The 20,267-nt window shown below is 45.0% G+C and overlaps 1 protein-coding gene across 1 annotated transcript in view; it reads left to right on the forward strand.

Moving 5' to 3' along the window:
* The window catches only part of PDPN (podoplanin), a 35,535-nt gene extending 23,857 nt beyond the window's left edge, over window positions 1-11,678 (forward strand). Inside the window, 5 exon segments of the mRNA XM_039474075.2 lie at window positions 794-927; window positions 2,777-2,906; window positions 7,330-7,368; window positions 8,090-8,201; window positions 9,941-11,678. Of these exon segments, the coding sequence (XP_039330009.2) occupies window positions 794-927; window positions 2,777-2,906; window positions 7,330-7,368; window positions 8,090-8,201; window positions 9,941-9,947 (422 nt within the window). The 3' untranslated portion in view covers window positions 9,948-11,678.
* The last annotated feature ends 8,589 nt before the right edge of the window (window positions 11,679-20,267 follow it).

Here is a 20,267-nt window from a genome sequence, read left to right on the forward strand (position 1 = left end):
TTAAAAAAATTTAATTTGATGGCTCAAGCCTGTAATCCCAGCACTTTGGGAGGCCGAGGTGGGTGGATCACAAGGTCGAGAGATCGAGACCAACCTGGTCAACATGGTGAAACCCCGTCTCTACTAAAAATACAAAACACTAGCTGGGCATGTGGCGCGTGCCTATAATCCCAGCTACTCAGGAGGCTGAGGCAGGAGAATTGCCTGAACCCAGGAGGCGGAGGTTGCGGTGAGCCTAGATCGTGCCATTGCACTCCAGCCTGGGTAACAAGAGCGAAACTCCGTCTCAAAAAAAAAAAAAAAAAAAATTAATTTGAAAAAGTAGGGAAAAAAATAAAAAGATGGAGACCTCAGTTTGCATGGAGTCTGTAAAGGGGTATGCTAGAAATCTTTCCCGTTGACTCTAATTTAAAATTGTTGAGATCTAGATGAATACATTAATTCATCATGGAAATGACACCAGGAAGAATCTGGTTCCTCATTGAAAAGGAAAGATGTGTGTCCCCTGTTCAGGCCATCTCGGTGGGGCCCCAGGGAGGGGCTGGCTGCTCTACCTTTTGATGTTTTTATTTTCCTTTGCTTTGTCGTGGAGGTAACCAGGGTATTGTGTGTGTCTGAATTGCTGCAAGGAGGATGGTTTGGTTTCTGGCACTGTGGGAAGCCAGAAAAAGGACCAAAATAAAACAAAAGTTTTTAAAAGAAATGGAAAAGAAAATACTCCGCATGTAGCCGGCAAATTCAGTCTGCTTATGCAATTTCTACCTTAGGTTCTGACTCAGTCTTTCTTCTTCAGCCAGCACGGGTCAGCCAGAAGGTGACATTGAGACTCCAGGTACAGAAGGCAGTGTTGTGATGCCAGGTGCCGAAGATGATGTGGTGACTCCAGGAGCTGGCGAAGACCTCTCTGTGGCTGGCTTGACAACTCCGGTCAGTGTCCTGGGAGGAGAGGAATGTTTTCCATAGGCATGTGATCAAATTGCAAGGTTATGATGTATATTGATTTATAGATAAATATGTCTATATATAAAATCGACATTTACTCTTGTTACATACCTGCCATAGACAAGACAGGATGCCAAGCGTTGGGAGGGGTTGAGGAGGTCAGTGAGCCACTTCCTCCACCCTTGAGGCAAGCTATGATTTCTCTGGTAACAGAACAGAGGTTCCTGCCTGCCTGTCTGACGTGTACTTCACTTTCTCTATGTCTGCCGTCTTGGACTTTCTGACCTTTGAACACACCAAGCTTGTTCCAACTTAGGTTTTTGTTTTCTCTGCCTAGAACACTGCCCAGATCTTTCCATGGCTGACTTTTTCTTATAATTCTCAAGTTTGAAGCCATCTCAAACAGCCTAAAGTAATCTCACCCTCACCTCCATCAGAAGTCACCCTCTGGCCCTGAGAGGTCAGCGAACTACCCACCAGATGGCCCACCCACTGTGTTTGTACGTGAAGTTTCGTTGGAGCACACCAATGCCCATTCAGTTGAGAATTCTCCGGCTGCTTTCCAGCTGGAAGAGTGGAGTTGATTAGTTAGAACAGAGACTGTGTGGCCTGTACAGCTGAAATACTTACTCATCTGGCCCTTTACTGAAAGTTTTCCAGAGGCTAGTCCAGTCTAGTCTAGACAAGGCTAGTGTATATTTCCTCCAAAGCACTCAAAACCACGTCAAAATACCTTTTGTAGTTGTTTACCTGCTAAATGTTCACATTCTGCTACCCCATCCCAGATGCCAGCTTCAAGAGAACAGAGAATTTGTATTACTCACATTATAGTCCCAGGGCTTGGAACCATGCTGGGCTCATAGGAGGTACTCATTAGCATATGTTTTTTATTGTGGTAAAGAAAAAACAAACATAAACTTTATCATTGCAACCATTTTGAAGTGTGCAGTTTGGTACTGTTAAGTATATTCACATCATTAATCTCCAGGACTTTTCATCCTGTAAAACTGAAACTCTACGCAAGAAACAATAACTCCTCATCCTTCCCTTCCCCCAGCCCCTGGCCGCCAGTCTTCTACTTTAGAATTTGACTCCTCTAGGTACCTTATGTAAGTGGAATCATATAGTACTTTTCTTTTGTGACTGGTTTATTTAACTTAGCATAATGTCCTTGAGGTTCATCCATCCTATAACGTGTGTCAGAATGCTCTTCCTTTTTTTTTTTTTTTGAGACAGAGTCTCACTCCATCACCAGGTGCCAGGCTGGAGTGCAGTGGTGCGACCTCGGCTCACCGCAACCTCCACCTCCTGGGTTCAAGCAATTCTCCTGTTTCAGCCTCCCGAGTAGCTGGGACTACAGGTGCGCGCCACCATGCCCAGCCAAGTTTTTCTGTATTTTTAGTAGAGACGGGGTTTCGCCATGTTGGTCAGGATGGTCTTGATCTCTTGACCTCATGATCCACCCGCCTCGGCCTCCCAAAGTGCTGGGATTACAGGCGTGAGCCACTGCGCCCAGCCTTGCTCTTCCTTTTTAAAGCTGAGTAATGTTCCGTTGCATGTATAGACCGTATTGTTTATCCATTCTTCTGCCTGCAGGCAGTTGGGTTGCGTCCACTTTTTGGCTCTTGTGAATAATGCTGCTGTGAACACGTGTGTACAGCTGTCTCTTCAAGATCTCATTGTTTCTGTTCGTCTTCTTTCCACTTGCAGCGTATGCCATCATGTGCTCCATATTCTGATGCCACCTGAAATCCTTTTCTTTTATAAGGCAGAGTATATATTTTAAGACAGTTAGGCTTTGTTTCCTATTTTTCCTCATTCACACCCACAATAGGTGGCAACGAGTGTCAAGAGTGTGACCGACCTTGGCCCCGAGGATCTGCCGACTCCAGAAAGCACAGCACACCCCAAAGAAGGAAGTCCGAGCACCACAACCTCAAACGTGGCAACCAGTCACTCCAGGGGTAAGAAAACCAGTCACCTCCATGGAAGCTGATCTACTTTTGCAGAATCAGTACATTCCAAAGTCCGTGAACAAATGTAATAATCAACAGGGCGCGTGTTGGGATGCAAGAGTGACTGCTGAACCAAGCCTTGTCTGATAGGTTCAGAATTGGATTTGAGTTGATGCGGTTGGTTTAGTGGGTTGCTGAACGTATCTCTCTACCTGAAGTAGTTACTGATAACACCTGCACAGGGTGAGTTAAGTAGCTACTGTTGCATGGCGGACCCCAGGCTGATAGAATGTGACATGGAGAACTTTGTGTGGACACCCAAGGGTGCAACACTCAGCCATCGTCTGTAAATCTTAATAGATTTATAGATAGATAAATAGAGAAATCTTCACTTTTCCTCCATCTGCAAACTAGTAAGTAGCCATCATCCAGAGGAGTTAAGGACTCGTTATATAAAGAGGTCAAAGAGAAAAACAAAACATTGTTATTTTAAGATAGGTCATTGCATAAAATTATTCAAAAGAAACTCACAATGACAAATATTCACACTGTAACTACTAGACTAGGTTTGACTGCAGATAGAAAACTTAAAATAACGGTGTCATGAATTCAAAGGATGTATTCGCTCATGAACCTTAGCTGGGACTATTTTTGCCTTGTAAAAATCTGGATTTTGCTACCAAAGAAGCCCCAGGAAATAGATATTGAGACTAATCAGAGTCTTGGTTACATGTTCCCAAACTAGAATATTAACTCAAAAATGAGTAATAGACCTCTTCACATTCTGGAGATCTTGACATTTACTTACTTTTACATGGCAGTTGTCCAGTAAGTACCCTATAAGAATACTTAGCACCTTCCATTGAGTTCACGTCTGTTTACATGGTGCAAGAATCTGTTCTAAACCCATGTGGCCAGGATTTGGGTTGTACTGGTGACTCACAGCGGGCAGCTGCAGCCGTATGAGTGAAACACCTTGGAGAAAAGCTCTGGAGGAGTTTTTCGAGTCTTTGCTATTACTCTGTCTAGACCGTCATTGATGAGAATGAGGAAAAATGATTGTCAATTTAAGAAATAGAGATCACTTCCTATTTCTAGATATGTCTTGAGAAATTCAGTTGTTTGGGGTTTTAAAAAACGCCTTATTTTATAGTGGATAAGGTGGAAGAGAAAATGAAGTAATCCTCTGAAAACCTCAGTGAGTGCTAGCTAACTTGAGAAATTTTATGTAAATTGTTTTGTCTAGATAGGTCTTACATATAAATATCACGTCTAAACCAATGGTTTCCCAAACCAGTTGCACATCTGAATACCTAGAAAGTTCTTCTTGGCCAGGCATGGTGGCTCACACCTATAATCACAGCACTTTGGGAGGCCAAGGCAGGCGGATTACCTAAGGTCAGAAGTTCAAGACCAGCCTGACCAACATAGTGAAACCCTGTTTCTACTGAAAACACAAAAAAATTAGCTGGGTGTGGTGGCGCATGCCTGTAATCGCAGCTACTCTAGAGGCTGAGGCAGGAAAATTTCTTGATCCCAGGAGGCAGAGTTTGCAGTGAGCCGAGATTGCACCATTGCACTCCAGCTTGGGTAACAAAAGCGAAACTCCATCTCAAAAAAAAAAGAAAAAAGAAAGCTCTTCTTTATTGTCCCTTTGACATTTCCAGGATTAATCACCAATCTCGTTTTAAAAACTATGGTACTTTTTAGGATTAAAAAAAAAAAACGCTTTGTTTTTGTATTCCCATGTTTATAGCAGCATTATTCACAATAGCTAAAATATAGAAACAACTCAAGTAGCCGTGGAGAGGTGGATAGATAAGCAAAATGTGGTGTATTTGATGGAATATTATTCAGCCTTGAAAAGGAAGAAAATGCAGACACGAAATACAACATGGAAGAACCTTGAGGACATTATTCAAAGTGAAATAAACCAGTAGAAAAGAAATACCGTATGTCACCACTTATATGAGGTCCCTGGAATAGTCAGATTCGTGGAGACATAAAGTAGAGTGGTGGTCGCCAGGGGCTGGGGAAACTGTTGAGTGGGTAGAGTTCCAGTTTTGCAAGATGTAAAGGGTTCAGGAGGTGGATGATGGTGATGATTGCACAACAATATGAATGTACTTAATACCACTGAACAGTATATTTAAAAGTGGTGAATTTAGTACATTTTGTGCTGTATGTGTTCTGCTACAGTGTAGGGGAAAAAAACCTTATAAAGGGCTTTGAGGCCAGGCGTGGTGGCTCATGCCTGTAACCCCAACACTTTGGGAGGTCGAGGTGGGCACATCATGAGGTCAGGAGTTCTAGACCAGCCTGGCCAACATGGTGAAACCCCATCTCTACTAAAAATACAAAAATTAGCCGGGTATGATGGCGGGTACCTGTGATCTTAGCTACCCAGGAGGCTGAGGCAGGAGAATTGCTTGAACCTGAGAGGCAGAGGTTGCAGTGAGCCAAGATCGTGCCATTGAGCTCCAGCCTGGGCAACAGAGCTCTGTCTCAAAAGAGTGGGGGGCGCTTTGAGATAAAACCTGAACCTCACTCCAAGCTGTTAAAGAAGTGATTAACATTTAAACACCAGAGAAAGCCAAGTTGAGCTAAGCAAAGAAAGAATAATCAATATAAGTGATCATTGGAACACTTTTTAAAATTTTGGAGGATCGCTCATTTGTAACATGGGTTGACAGCTAATTAGCAGCAGAAAATTGTGCTGTCCATGTTGAATATTCTATCATACTTCATACCTCTCTTCTACTCCTTTAAAAAAAAATTATCAGTTGCCTGTCCCCTGCCCTACCCTGTCACAAATTTCCCCACCCTGTCACAAAAATTGTGACTTAGGACACATTCCTACTTAATAACTCATTATCCCAAGACATTTTCGCATATGAGCCAAAATGTCATTCATTAGTAGCACTCAATTTTCAAGGGGTAATTTTATTAGGGCAGCAGATGTTCATTTCTGCTGTGAAACACCCAAATACGATGATGTGCATGTTGTGTATGACACATGCTCAGGATCACAGTCAGTGTCATTGGGCGGGGGATGGGAAATATGAGACTAATAAGCTCTGATGTAATAACAAATCCTCCATAAACTTTATTTTCAGTCGTACAATTTTCAGCCAATGGTGTCTTTGATAACGGTATATGAAGAGCCTGGGATCAGCACCCATGTGGTGGGATGTGCTAAGCAACACGATTCACTTATCTCTGCTGGCAGTTGACTTCTAGCGGTGACATTTGGGGAGTTGATTTGATGCCACCTTTGTTCTGGGAAAGCCCAAACCCAGCCGTGTCCTATATGGTGAGGTACCACAGTCAGCATGAGCTCTTATGTGCTCTATACCCATGGACTCAGCTCATCCGGGGAGAGCTGGCTTCTGGGACCTGTACCCTGGGGCCATCTTGAGGAGGCACCGTTTGTTGAGGAGAGCCTTGGTCCAAAAGGGATGGTTTTCAAACCAACCATTAGGAAAAGGAGGCATCTTTTACATGATGGTTGTCTAGTTTTACCATTGATTAGGAAAGCTACTGGCTACCTGGGGTGTTTTGCAAGCTGTGAACTAAGATTTTAGGGCAGGGCTTGACTGATAGATTAACTTCTCTCCAATTGCTTTTTAAATCAAGGCATCTTGACTTTTCCTCCATCTGCAAACTAGTAAATAGCCACCACCCAGAGGAGTTAAGGACTCGTTATATGAAGAAGTCAAAGAGAAAAACAAAACATTTTTATTTTTAAATAGGTTATGGCAGAAAATTGTTCAAAAGAAACTCACAAGGATGAATATTCACACTGTAACTATTAGACTAGGTTTGATTGCAGATAGAAGTCCTAAAATAACAGTGTCATGAACAAAAAGGGTATATTTGCTCATGAACCTTAGCTGGGCCTATTGTTGCCTTGTAAAAATCTGAATTTTGCTACCAAAGAAGCCCCAGGAAATAGATATTGAGACTAATCAGAGTCTTGGTCACATCTTCCCAATCTAGAGTATTAATCTCAAAATGAGTAATAGACCTCTTCACAGTCTGTCCCTTCTCTGTGATCCTAACATTAGAATAAGAATCCCCAGCTCTGGATTCTTCTGCTGCCTTAACCTCTGATACTTCTTGACCATTTATTTAAGATCTTTGTGGCTCAGTTTCCTTTATTCTGCTTTCTAGATTCTACGAGAAAGAATTAATAAATAGAAAATTGCTATGAACCCATTGGTGTGAATAAGGATTCATAAGTTAGATAATAATAGTTTATAAAGATGGTGTCACATTAAGGCTTGCTTAAAAATCCCTGATCCAATTTATTTAAGAAGTCATCCTCTTGATTTATATTTTGCTACTTTCTACTTGGGTAAATTCATCTTTTGCGAGTTGTTAACTTATTAAACCCTAATAATTCTACATTAATGTATCTTTTTCTTTACAGAGAAAGTGGATGAAGAGACACAGATAACAGTTGACAAAGGTAGGCTAGATTTTTGGCATTAAAATACTCCTACATACTTGAGTTTTTACAAATTTTCTTTGAAGCTAATTTTTGAGATGAATTACATTCTGTTTTGGATTACAGTCAATGAGAACAGAATAGAAAACCTTTTGAGAACAGATTTCAAGGTTTTTTTGTTTGTTTGTTTGTTTGTTTGTTTGTTTGTTTTAAGAAAAGGGAATTCCCTGTATTTGAAAATAAGCAAATCCCAGATGGGGACCATTCCCTTCATGACAGATATGGGGAATGGTATCATAGCTCAGTTTATTGTTACTAAGAATGAAAATAGGGGCCAATTTAATAGCCCTGTGCAAATACTACCCAAAAATTAACAGTGAAGGCGATGTGAGCATTATGTTGGTAGAGTCTCAGACCCAGAAATCTTCCCACTCGTAAAATAGGATTAGACTAACCACATTTTCTTCTTTGGAAGAGACGCAAACACTACCCAAAAATTAACAGTGAAGGCCATGTGAGCATTAAGTTGGTAGATCCTTAGGTCCTGAAATCTTCCTGTTACTAAAATAGGATTAGACTAGCCCACATTCTCTCCTTTTGGAAGAAATGCTCTGTGCTCAACCAACGTGAGCATTATTTGCTACGTACAGTAGGGCAGCAGCTTTGTTTATATATTACATATTTTATCACCGGCATATTTTTTATCTGGGACTCATGCTTTTTTTTCCTCTCTCTTATTCAGATGGTTTGGCAACAGTGACCCTGGTTGGAATTATAGTTGGGGTCTTACTAGCCATTGGCTTCATTGGTGGAATCATCGTGGTGGTTATGCGAAAAATGTCGGGAAGGTATTCGTAAGTAAATAATTTACGCCCATGTGATAGGTAAATGAAGGCTATCATATCTAGAGCTCAAACCTTTGAACTAATGGAAATTTCTAATATTAGCTGGGTGTGGCGGCTCATGCCTGTAGTCTCAGCCACTGGGTATGTGTAGACCAGCCAGGGCAACATAGTAAGACCCTGTCTCAAAAAAATGATCTTTTGTATAATGGTCATGTTCAAAAGTTCCTTACTTGGGGCTCTGAGTGCGGTGGCTCACACCTGGAATCCCCGTGCTTTGAGAGGTTGAGGCAGGAGGATCACTTGTGCCAGGAGTTTGATGCTACAGTGAGCTATGATTGTGCCACTGCACTCCAGCCTGGGTGACAGAGCAAGACTCTGTCTCTTAAAAATAAGAAAAAGCAGCCGGCACGGTGGCTCATGCCTGTGTAATCTCAGCACTTTGGGAGGCTGAGGTGGGCAGATCACGAGGTCAGGAGATCAAGATCATCCTGGCTAACATGGTGAAACCCCATCTCTACTAAAAATATAAAAATTAGCCATGCGTGGTGGTGGGTGCCTGTAGTCCCAGCTACTAGGAGGCTGAGGTAGGAGAATCACTTGAACCAGGGAGGCAGAGGTTGCAGTGAGCTGAGATTGCACCATTGCACTCCAGCCTGATGACAGAGTGAAACTGTCTCTGAAAAAAAAAAGCCTCTTAATCTTCCAAAGGACTACATCTGAAGATTCCCCAGAAGAACAAATCTCTACTTAGGCCTTATAAATTTCCAAAAGAAGAGAGTCAGAGCCAGAGATGGCTTGTAAGTTGACTTCTGTTGAGATCTGACCACTTTTGATCTCATCTTAATTTTCCAACTAACTGAACTTGAAAGAAAACCCAAACCAAGTTTTAACGTGATACCTAATGAGCCTGCCCTCAACCATCAGAGATAGGTGGCTTCTAGAAAACCATTTGTCACAGAGCTAGCAGCCCATTCTGATGAGGATTTCCACTGAAGATGGGGTCTTTTTCTTTTCTTTTTTTTTTTTGAGACAGAGTTTCACTCTTGTTGCCCAGGCTGGAGTGCAGTGGCACCATCTCAGCTCACCGCAACCTCCGCCTCCTGGGTTAAAGCGATTCTCCTGCTTCAGCCTCCCAAGTATCTGGGATCGCAGGCATGTGCCACCACCCCTGGCTAATTTGTGTATTTAGTAGAGACGGACTTGCTCCATGTCAGTCAGGCTGGTCTTGAACTCCTGACCTCAGGTGATCCATCCGCCTTGGCCTCCCAAAGTGCTGGGATTACAGGTGTGAGCCACCGCGCCCGGCCGGGTGGGGTCTTTTTCGTTGAGTTCTCTTACTCTTGACCTTTGACTACTGATGAAGGGAAGGAGTTTTTTTCCTTATTAAACTTCCTTAAGAATTCAGAACATCCACACTCATGGCCAGAGAAAACCTTTTTCTTGTATGTGATGGGGGGATGACACATGATGGAGCGACGGGGAGAGGACAGTTGATACACACGTGGAAGGCTGAGGGATACAGTTGACAACATGGCTGTGGACTTAGCATGTTGGGAAAAGCCAGGGAGTCTGACCCTTCTGTGTCAGGATGAAGGCATGGAGGAGGAATACTGGGGACAAGAGATGATCACCAGGTGTCAGAACTTGGAAGACTTAGAGCAAAGGACAAGAGGGACAAGGACTCACCGGGTGACTATTCACAATGCCAGTAAGAGACATGACGGCCAACTTTCTCTTTATTTTCACAGGCCCTAAAGAGCTGAAGGGTTACGCCCTGCTGCCAACACACTGAAAAAAGACTGTTTCTGTTCCTCTGCGCCCTGTCCCTGACCTTGTGGGAGAAGATGATCCGTGGAACCCTTGCCCACCCCATTCAGAATCCATGGTGATCTCTCTGCTTGCCAAAGTAACCGAAGGAAAGGCGGTTCACCAGGCCTGGCTCCTCTAAATATTTGTCTTTCAAACATGTTTTTGAATCTACATTCTATAAAAGATGATTTGAAAGACAAAATTCAGAGAAAATGGAGCAAAACGGTATAAACTGCTTTGTAACTGAGACTGGACCATTGGATCAATGTTAGATGCTGTAATCATGTGTCTCCGTCTGACCGTTCTCTGTTATTGTTAAAATGCAAAGGAATCTGGAAATATTTATAACGACGGAGTCCTTGGATCCAGTGCCATGTCAGTAAATAGCACCAGCCGTTTGCAGTTGCTGATGTGTTGAAACGTATGCATTCCGGTCTAGTTTGGCCTATCTTTTAAAGCCTGATGTATACCACATGATCAAGTAGAAAATCTCAACTTGGATAATGCGCGATAAGCAACTGGCTTTAGCTGGTCCAGATTAATCATTTCAAAGACATCCATCTTAGAACACAAGCAGGAAGTCTGTAGTCTCAAAGTAGGCCACGGGCAGCCTCTAGACTTGGCTTTACCTAAGTCCTTCTCCAGCCATGACTTGGTGACTCCCAGGCTTGCCCCCTCCACTTCCCTTGGATGATGGGGAGCCAGGGCTAAGGGGGCAGGCTTCCCTCCTCCCAGTGATGCGTATCCTTTGGATTGGCTGCTTTATTCCAAGATATGGATATCTCAGCCTGGACCCTGAGGAAGCCACTGGATGTTTGATGGTGCTAGAGGCTCAAGCGTTTTCAAAACCAAGAGCCCCCATGCAGAACGAAATCCTATGTGAGCCTCTGGTATGAGAAATAAAACCTGCCACTTTTATTACATTCGCTTGCTGCCTCAGAGGAAAGATACGGGGAACAAAAATCATTTTCTACAATCTTAATTTTAAAAGCAGCTGGACTTATCTTCTATTTTTAAAATCAGATATTTATCTCTAGTCTTCATGACATACCACAAATATCTGTGGGGTCCTACTGAAAAGAACAAAATAAAGGCTCTCAAGGGGTCGTTCTGTCTCCACACCATCCAACCTGGCACTTCTCTTCCCATATAGCCATTGGATTTTTTTTTTTTCCTAAACAAAGTTTTTATACTGAGCAGATGCTCTGTCATGATTGCGATTGTGCAATTCTGGTATCCTGTAAACTTGTAAGCATTCATAAAACAGGAAAAAGTAAACTCTCAGTCGGAAGCACAGCCCATTCCTCCCATTTTTCGCAATAACGAGTGGATGTTATTTTAAACAGTGTGTCTGTGTGTTCCCAAATCCAGCTGGTCCCCCTGGCTCCGATTCCATATTTGAGCATCAGCTGATTGAGAGAAGGGGAATGAGGAGAGCTGGATGAGTTTAAATAACTTTGGTTCATTGTTCAGATTGCTGAACAGGAGATGGGATAAGGCCCGTCTCCTTTCCCATTCTTTCTTCCCCCTTCACTGTGAAAAATAACAGTCCACCCCCAAGTCATACACTGGATCCAGGGCCTGCGGGGACAGGACTGTGGGTTTTTTGGTCACACCTGTGTTGGTGCTCAATGCAGTGTAGACATGTTTTCAAATAAAACACATGATTGTATACAACAGTGAGTCAGACCTTTGTTGAAGTCGGGCCACACTTAGGAACATCTCCAGATAAGATTACAACTTAGGTAAAGAATTCCACAGGGAGAAAATGCACCTGCACCTTTCAGGTAAGTCTGCCAAAGTAGAGAGGTCAAGCGGAAGCATGGGCTGGGGAGACACGTGGCACATGGGGGCTTTCACCCACTCTGGTCCCGAAGTGTTTAATGAGGTTTTGTTTGATTCTTAATTTCTCAGCCCCGGAGAGGAAAACCAGGTGTGGGAGCAGTTTCAGCTTGCTTCTGCCAGTCCTCCCTAGAAATCTCACCTCAGGAGAGGTGAATTCATGTTGCTGGGATGCCCCACAGCTCCTGGCTCACCCTGACCCTGTCTGGAGATTGCCTTGACCGCTGCTGGGTGGGTGCTGCTGATCTGCTCTTCCCGACCCCACCTCACTGCTCCATGCGTATTTCATCCTCCTGATGCGGGTCCCTTCCCTGACAACTCTGTCCCTACTTGGAAGGGTTGGGTTCTAGGAGCAAGAGAGCAGTTAGCCCCATGACTTCCTCAAAATACATACTCACTTTTGTTAAATCACGATTGTTGAATTTGGACTGGATCCAGTGGCTCATGCCTGTAATCCCAACACTTGGGGAGGCTGAGGCAGGCGGATCACCTGAGGTCAGGAGTTCGAGACCAGCCTGAGCAGCATGACCCTGTGTCTACTAAAAATACAAAATTAGCCAGGCATAGTGGTGCATGCCTGTAATCCCAGCTACTCCGGAGGGTGAGACAGGAGAATCACTTGAGCCCTGGAGGCCAAGGTTGCAGTGAGTCGAGATTGTGCTATTGCACTCCAGCCTGGGCAACAAGAGTGAAACTCCATCTCAAAAAAAAAAAAAGAGTTGAATTTGTCCGTTGTCAGAAATCCTGGATGCTCATTTGAGTTCCAAGCAAGGAACATTTTATGCCTGTAGTCCCAGCTATTCAGGAGGCTGAAGTGGGAGGATCGTTTGAGCCCAGGAGTTCAAGATCATCCTGGGCAACAAAGGGTTCCCGTCCCATTCTACTCCTCTACACCTGTAACCCTTCAGGCAAATCATTTAACTTCTTCGGGCTGCAGTTTCTTCCAAGAAGTTCCATAAGATTGTCAGAAAGCATCCGTTTTCTAGCAGAAAACTGCGTCTACCTAGTCCAACAGATTGAAAGAGAACGGACCCTTAGCTATGTTACACGTAAATTTACATTCCATTACAGGCCACCCCCAGGAGATGACTAGCAACTGGTGGAGCTGCCAAGGTCCTGGAAGTTTAGGGAAACAACTCTATCAAAGATGTCTGGGAGCGGGCGGGGCTGAAGTTAGACCTTTGCGTGATATAAAGGCCTTGTGTTTAACCCCTATTTTTCCCCTCTCACCCTGGAGAACCAGTTGAAAACCAGAGCTTAGTTCTGCTTCATGTGCCACCTTCAAGGCTTGGCTTTCGTGAACAGCAAAGAGCAAAGAACTATTAATCCCTCATTGTCTCTTTTAATTCAGATTTATTTAGTATTCAGGGCATGGGGCAGTTTGTGGCATGCTTTGATTGGGGAATGATGCTTATTCTGATATTAAAACTTGCTGGCAGGGCGCGGTGGCTTGCATCTATAATACCAGCACTTTGGAAGGCCAAAACAGGCAGATCACGAGGTCAGGAGTTCAAGACCAGCCTGGCCAGCATGGTAAAATCCTGTCTCTACTAAAAATACAAAAAATTAGCCAGGCATGGTGTTGCATGCTTGTGGTTCACCCACTCCAGAGGCTGAGGCAGGAGAATTGCTTGAATCCAGCAGGTGGAGGTTACAGTGAGCCGAGATCGTGCCACTGCACTCCAGCCTGGGCAACAGAGCAAGACTCCCATCTCGGGGGGGGGGAGGTAAAAACCCACTTTTGCTAGTTATAAGTCCATTGAAAATGGAGGAAGAATTTTCCCAAAATATCCGCGTGTTAACACATACACTGAAAGTAGAGTTGTCTCTTGCTTTTTCTGAAGCTTACAATCAGGTTAGAACATAGAATAGATCCCGGGTTTTTCGATTCAGTTAATATAAATGATGTAAGCATGATTATTGGTCAACAGTGCAGAATGAATCCAAAATCACGCCCGCTGGTGTGAATGGGAGCTTTTTTTGGCTCAAGGGCCAGGCATACAGATACCTGCTGCAGGCAGAGCCAGCTCGAAAGCACGGAACATGATTCCTCAGCACTTTTTCTTACTCTGAGATTATTTTATCAGATGCTGACTCAAAGCGCCGTGTGTTCTATTTCTGCATCGAGGGCTCGGGGCCATAGTACAGACAGTCCTATGCGTGGTTCTGAGACCTTGTTCCTTCCAGTTTTTCCTTCCTACCTCCTTCTCTACTGCCGCCTCTGCCTTTCCACTGATACAAATCTTTGAGAAAATGATCACGTGCCAGTCACATGGGGGTGATCAGCAAATGTTTCTGAAGTGACAGCTTCCCTCTGGCTGCTGCTGAAGTAGTCAAAGAGGCTGTCTGAATATGTGCTTGAATAAAGCACTTACAGAGCTCCACATGTAACCTCAGGAAGGTGTGCACATGTCCTGACCGAAGGAGGAGGTGGACCCTTTTGCTTCCATTCCCATGCATCCCCAGAGCCTCTAGGTGAAACAACTGGATCTGTGGATGGCCCAGGGCACACTGGAAACTGGATACATGGTATGGATGCCTGGCCAGCCAGATCCAGAAACAGAAGACACTCCCTTAGGTGTAACTGCTGAAGAACTCATGGGACAGGAGTAATCTGTTCATTTATTTATTATTCAAACATTTATGTTCAGGCCCGTCCTGGGTGCTGGGAGTCCATAGTGAGTGAAACTGACATCAATTCCTGCCCACATAGAACTTACATTCTTTTTTTTTTTTTTTTTTTTTTTGAGACGGAGTTTCGCTCTTGTTACCCAGGCTGGAGTGCAATGGCACGATCTCGGCTCACCGCAACCTCCGCCTCCTGGGTTCAGGCAATTCTCCTGCCTCAGCCTCCTGAGTAGCTGGGATTACAGGCACGTGCCACCATGCCCAGCTAATTTTTTGTATTTTTAGTAGAGACGGGGTTTCACCATGTTGACCAGGATGGTCTCGATCTCTTGACCTTGTGATCCACCCGCCTCGGCCTCCCAAAGTGCTGGGATTACAGGCTTGAGCCACCATGCCCGGCAGAACTTACATTCTTATGCTGGAGACAGACTACAAAATATAAGTAAATCGTAGAGTGTGAAAATGAGAGACCATGGAGAAAACCACAGCAGGGAAAGGAAGTTCAAGTTTGGAGGAGCTTCAGCAAGGAGGCTGAGGTGGGAGAAGGTCTCCCTGAGAGTCAAGCCACGTTCCTGAAGAGGCAGGGTGAGGAGTGATCCTGATGGGTACTTGAGGGAAAAGTGTTCTTGCCAAAAGGCACAGCAAAGGCATGAGGCAGGGCACCGTTTGGCATGTTTTAGGATATACAGGGAAACTCAGAAGGCTGGAGCAGTCAGCGCAGGGGGCTGTGGTAGGAGATGAAGTCAGAGAGTTGGAGCCCCCTTGGAAATGGGGAGCCATGGGAAGGTTTCGAGCAGAGGAGTGACATGATCTGACTTAATGTTTATCTTTTGAGATGGAGCCTTGTCCTTGTTACCCAGGCTGGAGTGCTATGGTGTGATCTCGGCTCAGCACAACCTCTGCCTCCCAGGTTCAAGCGATTCTCCTTCCTCAGCTGAGGTTACAGGCATACGCCACCACTCCCAGCTATTTTTTTTTTTTAAATTTAGTAGAGACCAGGTTTCTTCATGTTGGTCAGGCTGGTCTTGAACTCTTGACCTCAGGTGACCCGCCTACCATGGCCTCCCAAAGTGCTGAGATTATAGGCAGGAGCCACTGTGCCCCGCCCCTGACTTACATTAAAAAAAAAAAAAAAAAAAAATCTTCAGTTCTGGTTGGGAACTGGCCAGTGTGAGAATGCAAGCAAGAGATGATGGAGGTTCGGACCAGGATGATAGCAGCGGACGTGGTGTAAAGTGGTCGGGTTCCTGTGGTATTTCGAGTGAAGTCAACACAATTATCTGATAGATTGGTTGTTGGATATGAGAAAAATGAGAGGGTCAAGATAACACCAAGGATTTTGACTTGAGCAACTGGGTGGAGTTGCCATCAGTTAATAGGACACGGCTGTGGTTGCTGCAGGCTTGAGAGGCAGAGCTAGAGTTCTGTGTGAAACATGCAGAGTTTGAGCTGTGTGCAGATATCCATCTTGAGGTCTGAAGCAGGCAGGTGGGCACGTGAGTCTAGATCTTAAATGACAGATGACAGGCGACATAATTTGGGAGTTGCTAGAACCTAACCACCATGATGCTGATGAGCTCGCCATGGCCATAAGTATAAATAAAAAAAACGCAAGTCCAAGAACTGAGCTCTGGTGTACCTCAGGGTTAAGAGTCAGGGATATGCAGAGAGATCACCAAAGGAGTCCTTCACCGTGGATTGGATGAAATGCATTTCAGGAGTAGCCATTCCTGTTCTCTTCTGTACCGTCTAACAGGCTTCTGGTTAATAATCCATCTCCCTAAGTAGCTTAATACTGGAACATGGGTGCCCTGGATAATAGGCACAAATATTCCCACCACTGGAAAAGAATATTATTAGTCGAAAATTACTAACTTGGCATTTGGGATTATAATCAGTTTCTCATGAGTTAATTGGCATGAGTTAGGTCCTAGGACCTGCTCAACCCTGGAGACCGTTATGCAATTAGGATTTTAAAACCATAAATCTGCAGGCCTGAATGATGACCATATCAAAATACTCCTGCGTGTGGAGTGTCCAACTCTTTCCTAGACAGCACTCATTGTACGTCCCAACCATAATGGTTCCTAAGTGACCTCTCAGTTTACCATCATCCGCTGCACTGAATTTCTCTGATCACGCTTCCAAATGACCTCCTGTTTGTCAATTCCAGGGCCGCTTCTGGGTCTTGTCTTCGTTCACCCTCTGGAGCCATCAGCCCTGTTTCGGTCCCCTTCTTGAAGCCATCTTCTCTTGCTTGGTTTGCATGACATGTTCCCATACTGGTTGCCCTTCCCGGTTCACTGGCTCCTGTCTTCACTTCCCCCTCTTTGCTCACAGGCATGCTTCAGGCTTCCTTTTCGCTTCTCTGTGGTCTCTCCCTTGGAGCGTTCATCCACCCTTACAGCTTCAGATGGCGTAAGCTCCAGAGGAACAGGCATCGGTTTGGTTCTCAGCTACGTCCTTAGCCCCTGCAGCAGTAACTGGCACATACCAAGTGATCAGTGCCTCCTCCCCATTCACATGTACACCACCGGCCTGCCAATTCAGATCCTCAAGCAAAAGCTCATCACAATTGCAAACTTAGATGCCCACCTCATCTCCTCCAATCTGATCTGCAATCTATCAATGGGATCTTATATATATTTTTTGAGACAGAGTCTCTCTTTGTCACCAGGCTGGAATGCAGTGACACGATCTTGGCTCACTGCAACCTCCACCTCCCAGGTTCAAGTGATTCTCCTGCCTCAGCCTCCCGAGTAGCTGAAACTACAGGTGTGTGCCATCACGCTCTGATAATTTTTGTATTTTTAGTAGAGATGGGGTTTCACCATGTTGATTGGGATGGTCTCGATCTCTTGACCTTGTGATCTGCCCGCCTTGGCCTCCCAAAGTGCGGGATTACAGGCATGAGCCACCCCACTCAGCCTCTCTCTCTCTTTTTTTCCTTAAGAGATAAAGTCTTGCTATGTTACCCAGGCTGGATTTGATTGAACTCCTGGGCTCAATCAATCCTCCTACCTCAGCTCCCTGAGCAGCTGTGACCATAAGCGTGCACCACAGCACGCAGTGGCTTCTACACTTAATCACGGGGCTTATATCACATTTGTACATCCAGTGTATTCGAGTGGAAAGAACATGGCTCTGACCCTGGCTGTTACAGCTCTGGTTCCAGGCTGTCCTACTTCCAGTATGGAGGAAATTACTTAATTTTTTTTTTTTTTTTTTTTTTTTTTTTAGCATTACACTCTTGATTGAAAGGAACCAAGACTCGGAAGGAAAGCATCCTTATGCAATGCTATGTGTTACGTGTATACATGTGAAAGCAAGGGAAACACATCCTATGGGAACCCCCAAGCACTGCCTAGCTCAGCCTCCAGGAACTGAGACTTTTCTACACAGCACTGGATTCTGGATTATCTTGACACCTCTGCCACTGTTCTGGACAATTTTCATGTGCCCCTGTGAGTCTCTTCTCCGCCTTTCCTCCCCTGACTCTGTGACCTCAGAGGCTGACTTGAATAGACTATATCAACCAAGCTCTCTTGCTCTCAAGGTTCTGGTTGGGTTTGGCCAATGGAAGGCACTGAGAGGTGAAGGAAGGGCAGCAGAGAGACAGACTCAAGTATGTATTTATTCTTCCAGCTTCTCTGCAAGGCCACATGCTGCCAGTCATTGTGTTTTGCTTTTCTCTCTCTCTTTTTTTCTGAAGACAGAGTCTTGCTCTGCCACCCAGGCTGGAGTACAGTGACGTGATCTTGGCTCACTGCAACCTCCACCTCCCGGGTTCAAGCAATTCTCCTGCCTCAGCCTCCCAAGTAGTTGGAACTACAGGCATGCACCACCACGCCCAGCTAATTTTTTGTAATTTTAGTAGAGATGAGGTTTCACCATGTTGGCCAGGCTGGTCTCAAACTCCTGGCCTCAAGTGATCCTTCCGCCTCTGCTTCCCAAAGTGCTGGGATTACAGGTGTGAGCCACTGCGCCTGGTCCAGTCATTGTGTTTTTCTACCAAAAAACCTAGCTCCCGTTGGGTGGCCCTTTGCTTCCACCGTAAGTCTCACCAGGTTCCAGGAACCAGCTCCTCCTTTTGCCTCTTTACACCCATGGCTGCTAAGGGTTTCTTAGAGCTACTACCCTTCAGGCGCTTCACCATCCCTTTTTCCTTCCCTTAAGCCTGCGTTGCCATTGGTAAAATAGTCCTTTATCCCACTCTCCACCATCACTCTTTCAGGGGTGCCATGTGTTCCCTGCTGGCACCCTGACTGATAAAACCACATGCGCATTTGTTGGCGGCCAAAATAAGGGTGACCTAGCCCCTCATTTTTCTTTCCTCTGTGATTCCTGCCACTACCAACCAACCCATTTATTTTCTGCTCTGAACATCTGTTCTCTACTTTCTGGCTTCTGCGTATTGATCATGTTCACTGACTCACCCCTTAAATCGCACGCGGACTGCTAAGGCCCACGCCTGGTGTCCGTGGCCTCTCTTTGTGTATTCTCTCAGCTTTAGCCCTGGCTACCAGCAGACTCATTCACTCCGCATTTCCAGGACTTCTGATGCCTGAGGAAATCGGGTTGGCCTGGCGAGTCACCGCGGCCTTTGTCGGTCAGAGCTTCCTGTGTCAGGTGTCAGGTCACCGCTTACCACAGACACCCACTCTACCCCTGCCAGTCATCGTCATTCCTTGTAGACAAGGGGTAGTTATGGAAAGAAGAACGCCCCAAAAGGTATGGAAAATAATACATCACAAAGTTTTGTTTTTCTTTTTTGAGACAGTCTCTCTCGGTCACCAGGCTGGAGTGCAGTGGCATGATCTCAGTTCACTGCAACCTCCACCTCCCAGGTTCAAGAGATTCTCTTGCCTCAGCTTCCCCAGTAGCTGGGACTACAGGTGCCCGCCACCACGCCCGGCTAATTGTTTGTATTTTTAGTAGCGATGGGGTTTCACCATGTTAACCAGGATGGTCTCGATCTCCTGACCTAATGATCCGCCCGCCTCAGCCTCCCAAAGTCTTCAGAGTACAGGCGTGAGCCACCATGCCCAGCCTACATCACGAAGTTTTTATCAACTTTAAAGTAAATGATGAATGTTTAATGCCTATATGAAAATACAAGGAGTATTCTGTAATTAACCCAATGAATCCAACAACCACTTCTTACTTCTATTATTATAGTCTCAGTTACTCTTCAATCATCCCTGTGAAGCAGGCAAGTCAGAAATTATCACCGATTTACACATGAAGAAATTCAAATTCAAACAGTTGCCTAAAACTACAGTTACCCAAAGCCCGAAGTAGAACCGGGATGCAGGGGTCTTGATTTGTTCTTCATCCCTCTTTTACTTTGCCCACTTGTTGCTGTTGTTGTTGTTGTTTGAGATGGAGTTTCACTCTTTTTGCCCAGGCTGGAATGCAATGGTGCAATCTCGGCTCACTACAACCTCCACCTCTGGGGTTCAAGCAATTCTCCTGCCTCAGCCTCCCACGTAGTTGGGATTATAGGCGCTTGCCACAATGCCTGGGTAATTCTGTATTTTTAGTAGAGTCAAGGTTTCACCATGTTGGCCAGGCTGGTCTTGAACTCCTAACCTCAGGTGATCCACCCGCCTCAGCCTCCCAAAGTGCTGGGATTACAGGCATGAGCCACAGTGCCCAGCCCCATTTGTCGTCTTTAAAATCAGTTGTCTCCCCATCAGCTCAGCAGTGTTGCATTTTGAAGACATAATTTCTGCAGCCGGTGGGAAATAGGGAAGTTATTTTTTTAATGATGAAATACTTTAAAGATACAGAAAA

The sequence above is a fragment of the Saimiri boliviensis genome, chromosome 11, assembly GCF_048565385.1.
Source record: "Saimiri boliviensis isolate mSaiBol1 chromosome 11, mSaiBol1.pri, whole genome shotgun sequence".
NCBI lineage: Eukaryota > Metazoa > Chordata > Mammalia > Primates > Cebidae > Saimiri > Saimiri boliviensis.